General features: G+C 46.3%; 1 protein-coding gene across 1 annotated transcript in view; it reads left to right on the top strand.

Annotated features, from left to right (window-relative positions):
* PLA2G4A (phospholipase A2 group IVA) overlaps positions 1-14,752 on the top strand; it is an 875,644-nt gene extending 860,892 nt beyond the window's left edge. The window contains exon 18 of the mRNA XM_078642541.1: positions 10,924-14,752. Coding sequence (XP_078498667.1) covers positions 10,924-11,055 — 132 coding nt within the window. The 3' untranslated portion in view covers positions 11,056-14,752. The remainder of the gene's footprint in view (positions 1-10,923) is intronic.
* The last annotated feature ends 2,209 nt before the right edge of the window (positions 14,753-16,961 follow it).

The raw sequence follows: 16,961 nt of genomic DNA, 5'->3' as shown, positions 1-16,961 counted from the left end.
TCTGACCTCATCCGATCAGACATTCTTTGGACCTGTAACCAGTTACTGCTGGGTCTACATCTGCACATTGCCAAAAGGACTGCTGTGCTGCAAGGAGGGACTTCCAATCTGCTAACTGCTCTGCTGTGTTGGCCTGCTGCTGATGAGCTGCAGGAAGGACTGCCACTGTTCTAAGTGCCTTGTTGTGCTGGCCTGCTACCTCTCTGGTATGCTGAACTGAGCATTTACTCCAAGGGCTTGCTGGCTTACCCCTGTTCACGAAGTTTCAGGGTCATCAAAAACTCCATCTTACATCTACACAGCAACTGTCTGCACAGATCAGTGTTTTTCACTGAAGACAAGCGCTGGCCCCCAAGCTGCAGAACAAGCTCGGTGCTCCATGCTTTGCTGCACAAAGGGTCCGCCCTTCACCCGTGAGCTTTTTTGACATAAGTGCACAATTTCTAGTACACTGCCTCCGACCCTGAGGAGTTGCTGCAGTGCCAAGGGAGGCCCTCCTAGCTTGCCTGACCATGTTGCCTTGGTAATAGGAGTTCCAACAAGGGTCAACGCGTCAGCTCGGCCTGTCCACATCAGCTGGAGCAGCGTGGCTGCTGCTGTGCCTTCTGCCTGCCTGACCATCTTTCCCGGTGAAACCGACTGAAAAGGTACTGGGCACTGTGCGACCCATGTGATTCATGCAGCTGCCCTGCGCTCCCTCATAGGCAGTCTGCTTTGCCCGTGCATGATTGCAGGAGTCCGAGGGAGGAATCTCGGTGCAGTTATTAGTGGGTGGCGGAGTCTCCCAAAGACTTCAGGAGCACTACTGTTCGAGGCATGTGGGCTGCTAAATTCATATCTATTGCATAGATCGCCGCCTAGTGTTGGGTCCGGATGATTGCACATTGTTGTCCTGGAAGAGTCTTCGAAGTATCACGAGATAGGTGGCTCCTCCCCTGGACTACAGTGCGCATGGGCATCGACTCCATCCCCAGATTGTTTTTTTCCGCCATTGGGTTCGGATGTGATTTCGACGTCTCCTGTTCGGAATCGATAAAACAATTTCTTTAAGGCCAAAAGGCCTTCTTTACTTCGTCGGTATTGTTCGCGCTCCGTCTCGTGTGTACTCCAACTCTTCGAGTCGGATATCTGAGGAGTCGGGTGACTCTTCGGTCATCGAGGCCCTGTCGACGCAGCAAGACCCCGACGACACTGCGATGGAACGAAGTCCGTTCAAGTTCTGCCCCGTGTGCGGTTCGAAGTACCCACACATCGCGTGCATCCTGTATGCAACAAGTGCCTGTCACCGGACCACAACGAGGCCAACTGTATGGCCTGTTCGAAATTCAGGTCGAAGAAGACGCTCAAGCTTCGGCGCGTGGCGCGCCTCGAGGCCCAGCGATCGGCACCGGCGCCTGTCGACATCTTCGTAGACCCCGAAGCAGACGAGCAAGAGCTTCACCTGCAGATCTCACCTACATCGGCGGAGGTCGAGGCCGACTACGGGGAACCTGTCGAGGGCCAGGACCTAGACGAAAACGTCGAGGAGGTAGGGGACGACGAGGAAGCTTATGGGGCCATGGAAGATAGCTCGGAGGAAGAGCTATGCCCCGTACGTACAATTACTAAGGCTCAGGTCACGGGATCGCCACACGGCCTTACCCACGACCCTACACCTCAATCCTCGGCCCCGCCTTCTGGCCCGGCTACGGACATACTTGCGGAGCCTCCATTACCTAAATCGAAACCGAAACTAAAAACATCGGAATCGAAAACAACAAAGATGGCCGACACACCATCGAAACCGAAGACGTCTGCGACACCATCGGCGCCGTCGTCCTCGGAGACATCGAAGCCGAAGAAGGCTGTCGAACAGGCTAAGGTACCGAAAGAGGTCAAGGAGCCAAGCTCGAAGAAGGTCGTCGAGCATGTGTCAAGCAAAGTGGTCGAGTCGAAGTCAAGGAAGACTGTCGAAACGCCTTCAGCCACGACTACCGCACCAACAGGCAAACGGGCAGTCGAAGCGAAGTCCGCGAAGGGCACCGAGCCAAAGTCTGGAGCCCCGACGCTAAAAGAAAAAGCTGTTGATCCGAAGCCTGCGGCGTTAACGCCTAAGGCCATAGCAGGGGGCCGGGGTGCAGTCGTCGAGGGCGCGTCTACGTCTCCGGCGACCAAAGAAAAATCGTCGACGCTCGGATCTTCCCCTGTAGGTGGACCGAGGTCATCGGTCGGATCCGCAAAGCCATCCGCTTCTTTTACTAAGCAGGTAGCAGACTCCCTTAAGTGGATACGGGAAAAGGGTTTGACGTCTGAGCCGAAAACGCCCTCGGTACCGCAGTCGATAGCCCCACCGAAGAAGACTTTGACGCCGATACTTTATACTCTACCGCCGAAGGTGGCGCGAAGGCCTTTGCACCTCGATCGGTGCCAAAGGACCCAGAAGGGTCGGGGAAACCGCAACAAAGTGGACGTTTCGATCGACACCCTTCAATAGAAGAGCAGTCGGACCATTATATCGACGCCGACACGGGAAGGTTAACGCTCCACAAGAGAAAAATTACTTCCAAGCCTGTGGACTCGTTTGTAATACCTCTAAAGAAGAAGAGGCCAGCGCCAGAAACACCAGACCTCGTTGAACCCATTCCTCCAAGACCTAGAAGGAGTCCAACACTTTCACCCACTTGCTCAGATGGAGATGAGGGTGAACAGGATGAAGAGTATAACTTTCCTGACAATACTGACCCTGATGAGCAGCAGGACTCATGGGTAGACTCTGGTGATCAGGGGGACCAACAAGTGGTACATGACCCACAGGTTTATGGTGTGAAAACTTCTCCAACAGAAGACTCTGCAGCATTTAATGCCTTGATTAAAAGGGCAGCTACAAACCATAAGGTGGAACTGCATGCCGACCCTGTGGAAGTTGACTTTTTGTTTGACACTTTCTCTGCATCAGAAAAAACTGTGAAGACACTTCCTGTGCTCAAAGGGGTTCTCAAGCATGCCACAGACATTTTCAAGGAACCCACGAGGGCAAGGGTGGTAAACCCCCGGATAGAAAAGAAATACAGACCGGCACCTGGAGACCCAACTTATATACGGGGCCAGTTGCCTCTGGACTCTTTGGTGGTCTCCAATGCCCGCAAGAGGGCGAATTCACAGACCACGGGTGAAGCTCCTCCCCCAGACAAAGAGTCAAAAGTGCTGGAGGCATCGGGGAAAAGGGTGGCAGCGCAAGCAGCCAACATCTGGCGCATAGCTAACACACAAGCCCTGTTGGCCAGATATGATAGGGCGCACTATGACACCTTAGAGCAGCTATTACAACACCTTCCAGACAAGTTTAAAGAAGGAGCTGAGATGCTGATACAGGAGGGCAAGCTCATTTCCAACGCTGCAATCAAATGTGCGCTCGATGTTGCAGATACGGCAGCAAGAGCGGTAAACACTAGTGTGATGTTGAGGCGTCAAGCATGGCTCCGCATCTCAGGGTTCAAGCCAGAGATCCAGACAACCATCCTCAACCAGCCCGTTAATCCAGACAGACTGTTTGGCCCAGAGGTTGACACCACCATCGAGAAGATCAAAAAAGATACTGAGACAGCTAAATCCATGGGTGCGCTTCAGTCTCAGCAATTCAGAGGGAACACTTTTCGTCGCTCAAGTTCACGAGGTGTTACCAGAGGACACTTGGCACAGCAGACGCAATTCAATAGAGGAGGCGCACAGTCCTCATACCCCAAACAGGGTAGAGGAGGTTACAGAGGAAACAGCGCCAAGGGCAGAGGCAGAGGCAACAACAGTTCCCGTTCCTCTGCTGCCAACAAACAGTGACTCTCTGTCACTGCCCCCGACCATCTAACACCCGTCGGGGGGAGACTCCAACAGTTCCTGCCAGTCTGGAAGTCCATCACCACAGACAGGTGGGTAAGGAAACTTTTCCAGTTCGGCTATTGTTTGGAGTTAACGTCCACTCCACCCAACATACCCCCAAGACAACGTCCTAGGTCAGCACAGCACTTGCACTTATTGCAGCAAGAAGTCCTTGTGATGCTGCAAAAAGGCGCAATAGAGCTTGTGCCGGTGGAGGAAGGAGGCACAGGGGTTTATTCCCTGTACTTCTTAATCCCAAAGAAGGACGGCTCGCTCAGACCCATTCTGGACCTACGCCCCCTCAACCTGTACATACTCTCAGAACACTTTCACATGTTAACACTACAGCAGGTTCTTCCATTGTTAAGCCAGGGAGACTTCCTCGCAACCTTGGACCTCAAGGATGCTTATTTTCACATACCACTCCACCCATCCCACAGAAAGTACCTCAGGTTCACCATACAAAACAGGCATTACAGTTCGAGGTCCTACCCTTGGGAGTGACCGCTGCCCCCAGAGTGTTCACGAAGTGTCTGGCGACCGTGGCAGCGCACCTCAGGAGACAAAACATACATGTCTACCCTTACCTGGACGACTGGCTCGTTCAAGCCAAGTCGGCACAGCAGTGCACCGCACACATGTCCCACACCATTCACCTCCTTCACAGTCTGGGGTTTTCGTTAAACTATCCAAAGTCGCACCTTCAGCCAGCCCATGTGCGGCAGTATCTGGGCGCGACAATAAATACTCTGGCTGCTACAGCTCAGCCGAACCCAGCGAGAATCGACAACATCCAGTCGCTCATCCAGAGGTTCAGACCGCAACACTCACTCCCAGCGAGAGTGTTCATGCAGTTGATAGGCATGATGGCCTCCTGCATCTTCATAGTCCCGCACGCGAGATTGCATATGCGTCCGCTCCAAGAATGCTTGGCGCATCAGTGGACTCAGGCTCAAGGACAGTTGAAAGACCTAGTGTTGGTGGCCGGTCGGGCATACAACTCTCTGCATTGGTGGAATCCACACAACCTTTGCAAGGGCCGACCGTTCCAAGAGCCTGTGCCACAGATCATCCTGACGACGGACGCTTCTCTCCAGGGTTGGGGAGCTCATGTGCTCCACTACACGGTGCAGGGACTATGGACGACACAGCAACGGAAGATGCACATCAACTATCTAGAGTTGATGGCGATCTTCATGGCACTCAAGTCCTTCAAGGTACATCTGTGCAACAAAGTCGTGTTGATCCGGACGGACAACATGACAGCCATGTACTACATCCAGAAGCAGGGAGGTACGCACTCTCCACAACTGTCTCATCTGGCTCAGAGCATGTGGAAGTGGGCCATTCAGAGGAACATCTTCCTCATGGCGGAACACCCTCCGGGCGAGGACAATCAGATGGCGGATCTGCTCAGCAGATACAGCCATCAAATGCACGAGTGGGAGATACATCCATCAGTACTCCGCCCGTACTTCCAGCAGTGGGGTCATCCAGAGATCGACCTGTTTGCCACAAGGGAAAACGCAAAATGCCAAAGCTTTGCCGCCAGGTTCCCTCACCCACAATCGCAGGGCAATGCGATATGGATGAACTGGTCAGGCAGATTTGCGTACGCATTTCCCCCAGCAACTCTCATTCCGCTGGTGGCAAGAAAGCTAAAGCAACACTCGCTGTCGCTCATCCTGATTGCTCCAACGTGGGCACGCCAACCGTGGTACACCGCGTTTCTAGAACTCTCCGTGGTACCGCATCAAAGGTTGCATCTCACACCCAGGCTCTTGACGCAGAACCATGGCGACATTCAGCATCCGGATCCGCAACAGCTCAATCTGGCGATCTGGCTCCTGAGGTCTTAGAGTTTGGATACCTTAACCTGCCTCCGGAATGCATGGCCATCACAGGCCATCATCAGGGAGGCAAGGAAGCCCACTACCAGAGCTTGCTATGCTGCAAAATGGAAGCGGTTTGTCATTTACTGTACAGAACATCACATAAACCCGCTAGATGCCTCCATTCCTAACATCATCTGTTATTTGTTACATCTTTACAAATGCAATCTAGCGTACGCTTCCATTCGGATACACTTATCCGCCATAGCGGCTTATCTCCAGAACAGGCAGCATCTCTCTGTTTTCAGGGTGCCTGCCATTAAAGCCTTCCTGGAGGGACTGAAACGAGTCATTCCTCCCAGAACCCCACCAGCTCCTGTGTGGAATCTCAATGTGGTTCTCACTAGGCTGATGGGCCCACCTTTTGAGCCTCTACATTCATGTGAGATTCAGTTCTTAACATGGAAAGTGGCTTTCCTCATTGCGATTACATCTCTCAGACGTGTTAGTGAGCTACAGGTGCTCACAATACAAGAGCCATTTATACAAATTCACTCAAACAGGGTCGTGCTCCGCACTAACCCCAAGTTCCTTCCAAAGGTGGTGTCACACTTTCATGTCAATCAGACAATTGAACTGCCCGCATTCTTTCCAAAACCGGAAACAGTAGCAGAAAGAATGCTCCATACGCTCGACGTCAAAAGGGCATTGATGTACTACATTGACAGAACACAACAATTTAGAAAGACACAGCAACTTGTTGTTGCCTTCTCAGCCCAGCACAAAGGCAACCCAATTTCCAAGGCAGGAATAGCCAGGTGGATCGTTAAATGTATTCAGATTTGTTATCAGAAAGCTAAACGCACTTTAACGGTCCCCCCCAGAGCACACTCCACACGCAAGTTGGGAGCCTCCATGGCTTTCCTGGGGAACATTCCTTTGGAAGACATTTGCAGAGCAGCCACGTGGTCAACACCACACACGTTTACCAAACATTACTGTGTAGATGTGCATTCCAAGCAGCAGGCAGCTGTAGGACAGGCTGTTCTCAAAACTCTTTTTCAGACTTCTGCAGCTGGCACGGGCGGCCGCCGTTAATGGAGGGACTGCTATGTATTCTATGCAATAGATATGAATTTAGCAGCCCACATGCCTCGAACTGAATATGCTACTTACCAGTATGCATCTGTTCTTGGCATGTAGGGCTGCTAACATTCATATCGCCCACCCTCCTCCCCGGTGCCCGTAGCGGCTGCAGATTACTTCTTGCATTCAATCATTAGCATGGACATCAGTTACACTATTTCACTCCATCTCTGACACAATGGCTAAAAACAATCTGGGGATGGAGTCGATGCCCATGCGCACTGTAGTCCAGGGGAGGAGCCACCTATCTCGTGATACTTCGAAGACTCTTCCAGGACAACAATGTGCAATCATCCGGACCCAACACTAGGCGGCGATCTATGCAATAGATATGAATGTTAGCAGCCCTACATGCCAAGAACAGATGCATACTGGTAAGTAGCATATTCATTTCCCGCTACAACTTTTAGAAAGCCCCCTTCTGATCCCTAGCAGGGAACGTTGTATTCATGCGAAACCTACCGTAAAGCACTTAATAGAAGTGAATGTGTTTAACCTGCATTTGACAAAAACGGTTAAATCTTGAAAAGTATTTATTGGATCTTTGTTTTTTTCTTACTTTGTTTATATACTAAGCTATTTTTATAAACCTGTGTGGAGTCTTTTTTTTAGGTATTTTCATTGTGGTTCTATGTGTGTGTTGCACAATTGCAGTACATAGTGACTCTTTTGATATGCCTGCCTGCTCTGTGCCAAGCTACCAAAGGTTTGAGCACAGGTTATCTCAGTTGTGTATCTAGGTTACCCTGGCTTGAGTGGTGGGGTGAGCCTGGCCAGGGTGTATGCCTTAGCCAGCCAGAAACCCCATTTCTTAAGTTTGAGTTTATTGAAGAAATAAGGAAGGGAAGGAAAGGGAGGAGAGAAGGGGGATACAAACATTATAAAATATCACATATCAAGGATAAGCAATTCAATAAAAACTCTCATAAAAAGCAAATTTAACAAGCATGAAGATTACATGAACATAACTTATGAATATAAGTGAAAAAATACAATAAAATACAATAGAACGGAAATCCAAAAACAAAGGCATTAGGAAAAATAAGAAAATCATGGTGGCTTGCGTACCTCAACAGTATTAGGAACTGGAGAGGCATGTACTGGGGCAAAGGAAGAGAGGTATGTTACCAATGGGAGCCAAAGCAGATCTCGCTTGACTGCTAGGGAAATGGGAGATACATAATTGGTATCAAGGCAATGATGAAAGCAGACTGCATTCCACCAAGATTGATAGGAGACAGATGCAGCTTGCTTCCAATTAGAAGTAATGGTATGAAAAGCCACAGCAATTAAAAGGTCAAGTAGTAAATAGTGAGAGGGAGATTGTGGAAGTGTCGGAGATAGAGAACCTAGAAAAACTTGTGAAGGGGAGAAAGGGACTTGGAAGTTGAAAATCTTTTGTATTTGCTTCCAAAGTTGGTGCCAGAACTTGGAAATAGGAGGACATTCGAACAACATGTTTTAGATCTGCAACGGGACAGTAGCAGGACCAACAGATAGGGGAAGAGTCTGGTGAAAAACGGGATAAAGTAAGTGGAGTACATAAAGTTCTGTTATAAATGAAATATAACGTTTGGGTAGTGTTAGCAGCTCTAGAGGTCTTATGAAGCTTAGCCCAGGTTTTATCCCAAAAAAGCACTGGCCAATCTTGAGAGAGATCTAACTCCCATGCGTTCTCGGTCTTAGATTTCAGTCTGTCAATGGTGTAGCGAAAAGAATTATAAAAAGCGGAGGCAGAAGGAGCGGTCTCCAATAGTAGAGAAGTAGCTTTATGACTCAAAGAAAAATCGATAGATGGCGGTAGGAGCGAAGATATAGGATCAGGACTGGAAGAAGGGCATTGTATTGTGAACGAGCAGAGGAGGGCAATAGAAAAGAGGATTGAAGGTCTTGGAATGCGAGAGGAATACCATGAGAGATCAATTGAGAGATCCAACACAATCCTCGAGAGTACCATGTTTTCCCAAAAATGGTGCGATTTCGAATTTTGAAATGAGAGTTGTGCCAAATCGGCTGCTCGTGAATAAAAAGGAGAGAGGGGTAAGAAGAGATTAAGTAAGGTAGGAGAAGAGTACGAGAGTGAGAAATAACAGGAGTACGAAGATGAGCTAAAGAAGATGTGAAGGACAAGAATTTGCAAAAAGTAAAGGGAGAAAGAAAGGAAGACTCCATAGTTAACCAGATGGGGGGATAATGAGGGAGGTCGGAAGAGAGCCAACGAGCTGATTGTTTCAAAGAGAAAGCCCGATGGTATTCTCTGAAATCCGGAAAGCGCACCCCAGACTGAGCCTTATCTTTACGTAAGGAAGCTAAAGGTATGCGAGACCGTTTGCCATTCCATAAGAATTTCAGCAACAAGGAATCAATTTGTTTAAAGAAAGAAACTAGAATGTGTAAAGGAAGCATGGAAAGGATATAAAGAAGAAGAGGGGATAACATCATTTTTATAGAATTGAGCCGACCCTACCAGGACAAAAAGAGTGGATTCCAACGTTGAATAGCCGTGTCCATTTTCTTGGAGATATAGGCAAAGTTAAGTTTGAGAGTGTCAGATATGAGAGGAGCAAACCAGATACCCAGATATTTGATCTTAGACGGTTGCCATGAGAAGCCCGTTTGAGAAAAAAGATGCTTTTGACAAAGAAGATTGAGAGGTAGGATTTCGCATTTATCCGCGTTTAAGCGATAACCAGAGACCGCAGAAAAAGAATATACCTGTTGGAGAAAGGAGGGAATAGAGGAAATAGGATCGGAGCAGTAAAAAAGAATATCGTCAGCATAGACTGAGAGTTTAACCTGATGAGAACCGAAATTGAAACCAGAAATATTACTATCAAGACGTATTTTAGTAAGGAAAGTCTCCAGGGCTAACACAAAAAGTAAGGGGGATAGAGGACAACCCTGTCGCACTCCTCTGTGTACGAAGCCCCATTTCTAACACACTGTCAGAGGCATAATGAACTGGAAGTAATAAGGTAGAAAGCGCCTACAGATGGGGGGAAACAAAGTTGCCTCAGACTTTACTTCTATAGTCTGGTAGATGTTGGCCATGTTGTTAGTGTTGGCACATGCAGGTCTCCAGGAAAGCCTTCATCCCTTTTAAAAAGATGCCCAAACATTTACCCCTTGCCTTTTTCAGAAAGTATACTTAAACAAATCTCCTGCCTCTCCTATAGAGGATCTATAGGATCTCTTGACTCCCATCCATGTCCCACCTCATACTCACTCATGGCCATCCCTACTTCTCCTCTCCTCACTCCTAGAGATGCCACTTGTCCCTTACCACCCAGTGGCCACATGTATAGTTCCCTTTTCTGTCATCTTTCTCTTCCCACAATCACAACATCCAAGTCCCTATCTGTGTCCCGAAAGGAAAGCTCTACAGATCTGGCTTGCAGTTGCGCCTGGTGTCCAGGCTGAGCAGTGGCACCGGGGGGAGGGGGCAGGGAGCGGACTCGCCCAAGAGAGAAAAATGAAATGATAATAAACCTGGTTTATCGTTTAATTTTTCAATTTGTGCAGCTGCTGGAAGGGGGGAAGCGGGGGTGGGGGGCGACGCTCCTCCGCCACAAGGGAGGATCTGCCACAGGTGGCTTGGAGACACAGACGGCTTCTCCATATCATGTTCTTAATCTTTTTTTAAGCTTACAACAGCAAATATCATATAATTGGACCTTCCTATGCAGACTGTATTGTATTCCTCGAGTGTGTTGCACCGCAGTAGCAACTTTTTGTAAACCAGGTTTTATGCTTTCATGACTGGAAGAAATAAAAAATAGGTGGATTTACTTGCACAACCTCACAATCTGTACATGCCTTCAGTATTTGGCATTATCATTGAAAACAGAAGAGCAGCATGTGTTCTTCAGACTGCTTCGCATCACAAAGCACGGTGTAGTAAGAAGAAAAAAGAAAATTCCAGCCTAGGAAGAAACATTTAGGTTGAGATACTCTTCTGGAGCTTTTAGTTTAGTCGTTTTTATTTATTTTATGCGTCTGTGAATGTGCTGCCATTGTCATTAAGTTGGTTTCTACCAGTTTGCCTGTATTAATTTAGACTCCTTTGTTTGTCTCCTCACTCTTTTCCTTCCAGGTGATAAAGCAAGCCATAATTGACAGCATTGAGTTCAGAAAACGCAACCCATCCCGCTTCTCCGTGTCCCTGAAGGACCTGGACAAGAGACGATACGTTAATCGGGACGGCCAGTCATCACTACCAACATAGAAGAGCACAATGCTAGGCCGCTGGCAGCCTACAGATTTCTAAGTTTACCAAAAGAGACAATTTCACATCATGGTATCTTCCAGGCCTATTAGGCGAAGCTGTGGCCAGGTGGACTTCGGCAAGTCCTCCATTATAAAAAGCTCAGTCCACATTTCAGCATGTTGAAAAAGCAGACTCAAGGCCTCATGAACATCAAGCAGTGTGCACAGCAAAAATATCAACGGCACCGACCATCAGCAAAAATGTGTGTTATAGAAAAAGTCTCCAAGCGCAAGGGATCAATTGAGGTGTGGCAGGGAGGATTCGGATCACGTAGAAAGGGATCACTTCCACCTGTGAAAATTAAAATCCTGGGAGACATCCTTATTGGCCACATTCCAAGATGAGAGGCTCCCTAACAAGTGATTCTCCAGCAACAAGTGTGAGCTAGTTGAGGCAGAGGTCTTTGAATGGCTGACCGCCTTGACATTGAATTGTACTTTCTTGCTGTTTGGGTGTATCAAAGTTCTTGAGGGCTAGGTAGATTGGAGATTCTACCTTCTGCGACAATTGCACACCTCTTTGCTGTTGGTATGTGTTTGTTTGACCACGGATTTTGAATGCGCGGTTTGTTGTTCATATGGGTCTGGAGTACCGAACTTCCATTTTTTATTTTAATTAAGTTTGTGGACATTTGTTACTAGTGTATAGGGTCCAAATAATTCCATTTTTGCACCAAGTCCCTAATTTTGTCCTTGTTGAGATCCATGTTGAAGACCAAGATCAAATTTGTATTCAAATTTCTTTGAGATCATCTGCCCTGTTCTCTCTGCAGCTGGGCAGATTAGGGGTGCCAGTACTGGATGCTAGTCTTGCTGGCATTTCATATTCCACCACCATTTCTGAGCGCTACACTGGCACTCCAATGATGGACAAAACTAAGTTGGGGCATGGTATCTATTCAAAAGGTTTGTCTGTTGCATTTCTTGTTTTTTACTTATTGTGTTTGTCAAGTAACGGGTGTACACCTTAGCTTTTGCCAAGCATGAGAACATGCTTATTTCACTTTTAGGCATGTTTTCCTACTCAGAGCATGTTTTAAGGCTGACATTCTAAACATTAGCTTTGGCTCTGCCTCTCGTCAATGGACTTCTGCTCTTGAAAGGGATTTCACCTCAATGTCATAATGTGAAAGCAACGTCACTTTGAGAACCTGCCAGTGTGGTTCATACTCACACGGTAGGTGTCAAGACATTAAAGCCTGGACACGGGCGGCCTTTCTAATTCTTTGTCAGGAGTTTAAACGGCGAGCGTCCAAGAACATAGCTAAAATGAGCGCTTTCCTTTTCAAAATAGCAAACTGCTACTCAGGTATAAAGCTTAAAACAAAAAAATACACTGCAAAGTTACACATATCTAGAGAAAAACAATTGGCCTGTATATAATCGCATGTAAATAAAACAATTCAGGACCTTACGCTGACACCTCTGTCATAACAGGCCTGTCACCTTTTCAGTAGCCCAAGTGAAGGCGAAAGACTTTCTAAGATCAGCATGATTCGTGCTTCAGAGCCGAAGATAACAAAGCACAAACATGCATTATATGCAGTGGTTTAATGAGGCTTAAGTCGATTTCATCTAATATTATATATAATAAAATTATTATATTGCATATCTTGGAACTTACAGAGCACAAGACTGAGTAGGGCACAAGAGAGCTCTGTATTGGGCTGTCATTGTTTAATGCATTTACAGAGGCACCAGATTTTCACCATCTGTCATGTGAGTGCCTAGACACCAAAATATGCACAGGAGGTACAAGGAAAAGGTGGTGTCCACTCTTTGATGCTGCAGACACAGGACCAGGAACTCAACACATATTCTAGTCCCTGTTTTAAACACGAGTAAAATCGATTATTTTGAAGCCACGCGTCAGTCCTTTTAGTTGTCTGCCTTGTTGGTCTACCACCCGTGAACGATTGGAACCCCTCGCCTGAGCCTTATTTACTGAAAATGGAATAGGCTCTTGTTTTGCTTCATTGGGCGCACTTGCTTTCAGAACAAAACTGGATGAAATGTTAGTTTACAGCTGATGTATTATTACACACTATATATATACTTAATGAACCTAAAAAACAAGTGCAGAAAGATGTAACACTTTAAGCTTGTTTGTCTCATGAGACACATTTTATGTTTTAATTTGTTTTTTTTTATATCATGTTAAACAATGTCTTAAAATGGTACTGTGTGTGCATGGGTTTCTCATATTAGATGGACAAGAGTCCACATTCCAGCTTTTCCTAAACCTATGCATGCTGTCAAGCCATGGGTCCTGTCCCTGATCGCCAGAGACCTCTTCTACAATGTTGTATAGATATCACAGTGCCAAGCATGTCACCAGAGTGGCCTTATGGAGACAAGATCTAGCTGCTAAAGGATTAACTGGATTTTCAGGGACATACCCAACAGAAGGTGGATTGAAGAGAGAAATTTGTTTGAGTGTATCTTTCAAGGTGGAAAAGGCCTGGCTGCTTTTGCATACCGAAATAAGGGACAAGAGGGAATTGTCAGAGTAAAGGCACTCGGTGGGAAGTGCTTCCGGATCTTCCCTCGAATGTGGATGCCAGGCTGTGCACTGCTTGCCATCAGCAGGGAATGGGATGATTTCTAACTTCACCGCGGCTTCTGTGGACCATGGGTTGGAGGGGACATGCAAGATCCTCAACCAGTCTCCAGACTGCAGTCACCTAAGCCTGCACGTGACTTGCTATGGACTCCAAATGGCATCTAAGTATGGGACTGGGAAAGCTCTTCAATATTGTGCCAAACTCTTGATGAACCCTTTCCCCGACCCATTAGTAAGCAATAAATACCAACCTTGAATAAGTCTTTGGGACGGGGATGGGCAAATTCAATGCCATTTTTCCAAACTGTCAGTACATTGTTAAAACCTGAATCTAGTGTTCCATTTTTGCCCTGATGATGACTGCGACTTATTCTGCACAAATAATAATGTTAAGCTGCCTGTTTATGTATCCGGCTTAGCACAACATTTAATGCCGGCTTGAATGAGGTAATATATGGGCATGACTGCTTTTTGCCAGATTTTCACTCCTGTACCCTCAGACATTCCTGGGGTTCAAAGGAAGGCAACAACCAGCTGCATGTTTAAAACTCATGCCCCACACTTCCGCCTTTAGGATCACACTGCCCTATTTTCATCATTGGACATCCTTGTTATTTTATAGGTTGATTGTTCAAGCTCAGATAGAGCTTCTTGAGATGCTAATTTTGTTAATCTTTTTTATATTGATAAATACCCTATTAGTTCATCGTGTATATGTAGAGCAGGGTGACAAGTGTTGATCTGTGGAGACCAAAGTATTGGCATATTTTCACAATGTCTGCCTAGGATAAACTTGCATAAAATTAATCTCGTTTAGAATCTTTCACGTGTTACGTATTTTAAGATTGTGTGCTGGGTCCATCCCTGCTGGACCAGCATTCAGCGCCCTGAAGAGTCGTTCTTATTGTATAATATATATAGCCATTATTTTTTAATTTATGTCCCTCTAAATTTTCATTCAGTATAACCTTTTTTATAATAACATTATTTTGAAGTAGAACTAAAACCACTCAAACTGTTTCAAATGGAATATCCCACTGCCCATCACATTTTAATCATTTCCAATAACAAATAAACTTATATCAATATGTCATGTTTGTGGTAATGCTTTATTTTTAAGGGGGGATTGCAGAAACGGCTAAAAAGACATGTAGATATTTTTGAATTAAAAAAAATGTAATGGAAGTAACTTGTTTGAGTATCACTATTGCTACATCTGAAGACACACTTTAGTAAAAGCTGTAGCACATAAGAACAATTTAAATTAGGGGTGTCTCAAATTGGTCTTCGTGGGTTGCATCAGTACCGTGTGTTACGGATATTCACAGTGGATACATTTGCAGGCAATAGATCCAAGTGGGAATCCTTTACGTACTGATTGCCCATGAAAAAAGGTCTGGATCCAGCCCTGATGTTTTACATGTGGACACCTCTAATGTAAATAAACCTTTTAGTTAAATGTAAATTGATACTTGTATAGCGCACTACTCGCCCGGGTCTCAAGGCGCTTGTACGAATACCGCTGTGGAACCCATCCTGGCTTTCCCTGTGAGGTGTCCACTCCTGGGCACCCCCAAGGTGGAGGCCAGGCATCCTTAGCGTTGTGGGGGCCGTTGTGGAGATTAAGCAAGCTATTGCCCAGAGTTGCAGAGTGGGACTCCATGATTGGAATAGGCACTGAGGCGAGAATTATCAGGTCCGTGGAAATTTGAGCCCAAGACCCGCCGAGGCGGGGAATTGAACCCTGGTCCCGGGCTAGACCTCTGCATCAGGGTCTGCCGCTCTAACCATTGAGCCACACTTCTCCACTAGTTGGTTGAACATGTTTGAAGAAACGCCGGTCTTTTACTTTTGCAGTTAAGGTGACACTGCCTTCAGATCATGACATGCTGAGCTTTTGCTTGCAGTACTTGAAGATCAAAATTCTGTCTTTTTGGGTTGAAAAACATGTCCCGCAATTAAGGGCTTTAGTATGTGTTGCATAGTTTACAATGGAAAATGTTGATTTTGTCTTGTACCTTGCATGGATGCTTCTCCTTTCTCTAAACATAGTACCATGGGAGATTCAGTAATAAGTTATAGAGCAGCATAACCTCAACTTTCCTCCATTGTTCTAGTGTCGCCTTCTCTGGCAATATTTACAAGCCTGTTTATAAGTCACCGTCCTGTATGTATGTGACATTGTCCATAGATCTCAGTAGAATTATTGGTGGACCATGATACACAGTTCTGAGATATACATTCTCTATATTCATCATTGATAAAGTCAGCAATGTGATGGTTTTCATTACCCACTTTGATAATGTCTCATGATACCATGTCTCCATTGCAAGTCGACTATTAGTTTGCATATTTTACGCATTCGCCTTGTTGAAATGTTTATTGGTCACTCGAACAAAGCTAAAAGCCCCATTTTGTACTTGCCAACACTTTGTTAGAACAATGGGAAGGTTTAATTTCAGGAGGAATACATTTAGGTTGACAAATTCTGTGGTATGCAGTAGAAAAGCTGTCCCACTCTACACAACTCCTTCACTTGCAAATACATATGTACTAAATTCTCCCCTACTTTATGCACTTTACTCGATAGGTTGCATTTTACTCACTCCTTTGAGCTCCCACCTTTTTGTATGTTGAGACATTGTGTCAGCATGGATTTGTCCTAGAAATCCAAAATGAAAAGCGTCAAGTCCCACTCTGTTCTGTTTAGACAAATATATTTGCACGTTTCTAATCAGCTTCCTACTGCTTATTGCTGCAGCTCAGGTGCTTTCTGCCTTCCCTGATCATGTTGTAACTACGCAAATCAGCTCTGCAAGCAGAGTGTGATATCATGTAGTTGTCCAAATTCAGTTTTTGTGCATTGTACACGCATCATATATAACACATCTGGGCCCCCATTACGAGTTTTCTTTTAACTCCATAGGGGCATTTGGGCATTGAGGGGAGTCAGGAGTTAACTAAGTCCCCATGAGTTACGAGGATCATGAGCTAAACCTAGAAATGAGAATAACCTGCTGGACTTGGAATTACTGGGTGCTTTTGGACAGGTTTTGCCCGATTCCAAGGAGTTTACTGCTTCCATTGGGGCAGAGCGGTCGGATGAGGGTGTTATGCATTTCAGAAATGGGGAAGCACCCGCCATTTGTTCCAAACAGCTCTGTAAAATGTGAATATGATCCCCTGTGGGAACCACATGCCTCTCCGGGTGTCATTCTACGGTGGATCGCCCCCGGGAACTCGGTGACGGGGTGGTCATGACTGATTCCTGGCACTGTGGTCGGGGTGGGCCGCATTTGGGC

Source organism: Lissotriton helveticus, chromosome 1_1, assembly GCF_964261635.1.
Source record: "Lissotriton helveticus chromosome 1_1, aLisHel1.1, whole genome shotgun sequence".
Lineage (NCBI taxonomy): Eukaryota > Metazoa > Chordata > Amphibia > Caudata > Salamandridae > Lissotriton > Lissotriton helveticus.
Note: the sequence above shows the minus strand (reverse complement) of the source record. Positions and strands in the feature narration are given on the sequence as shown.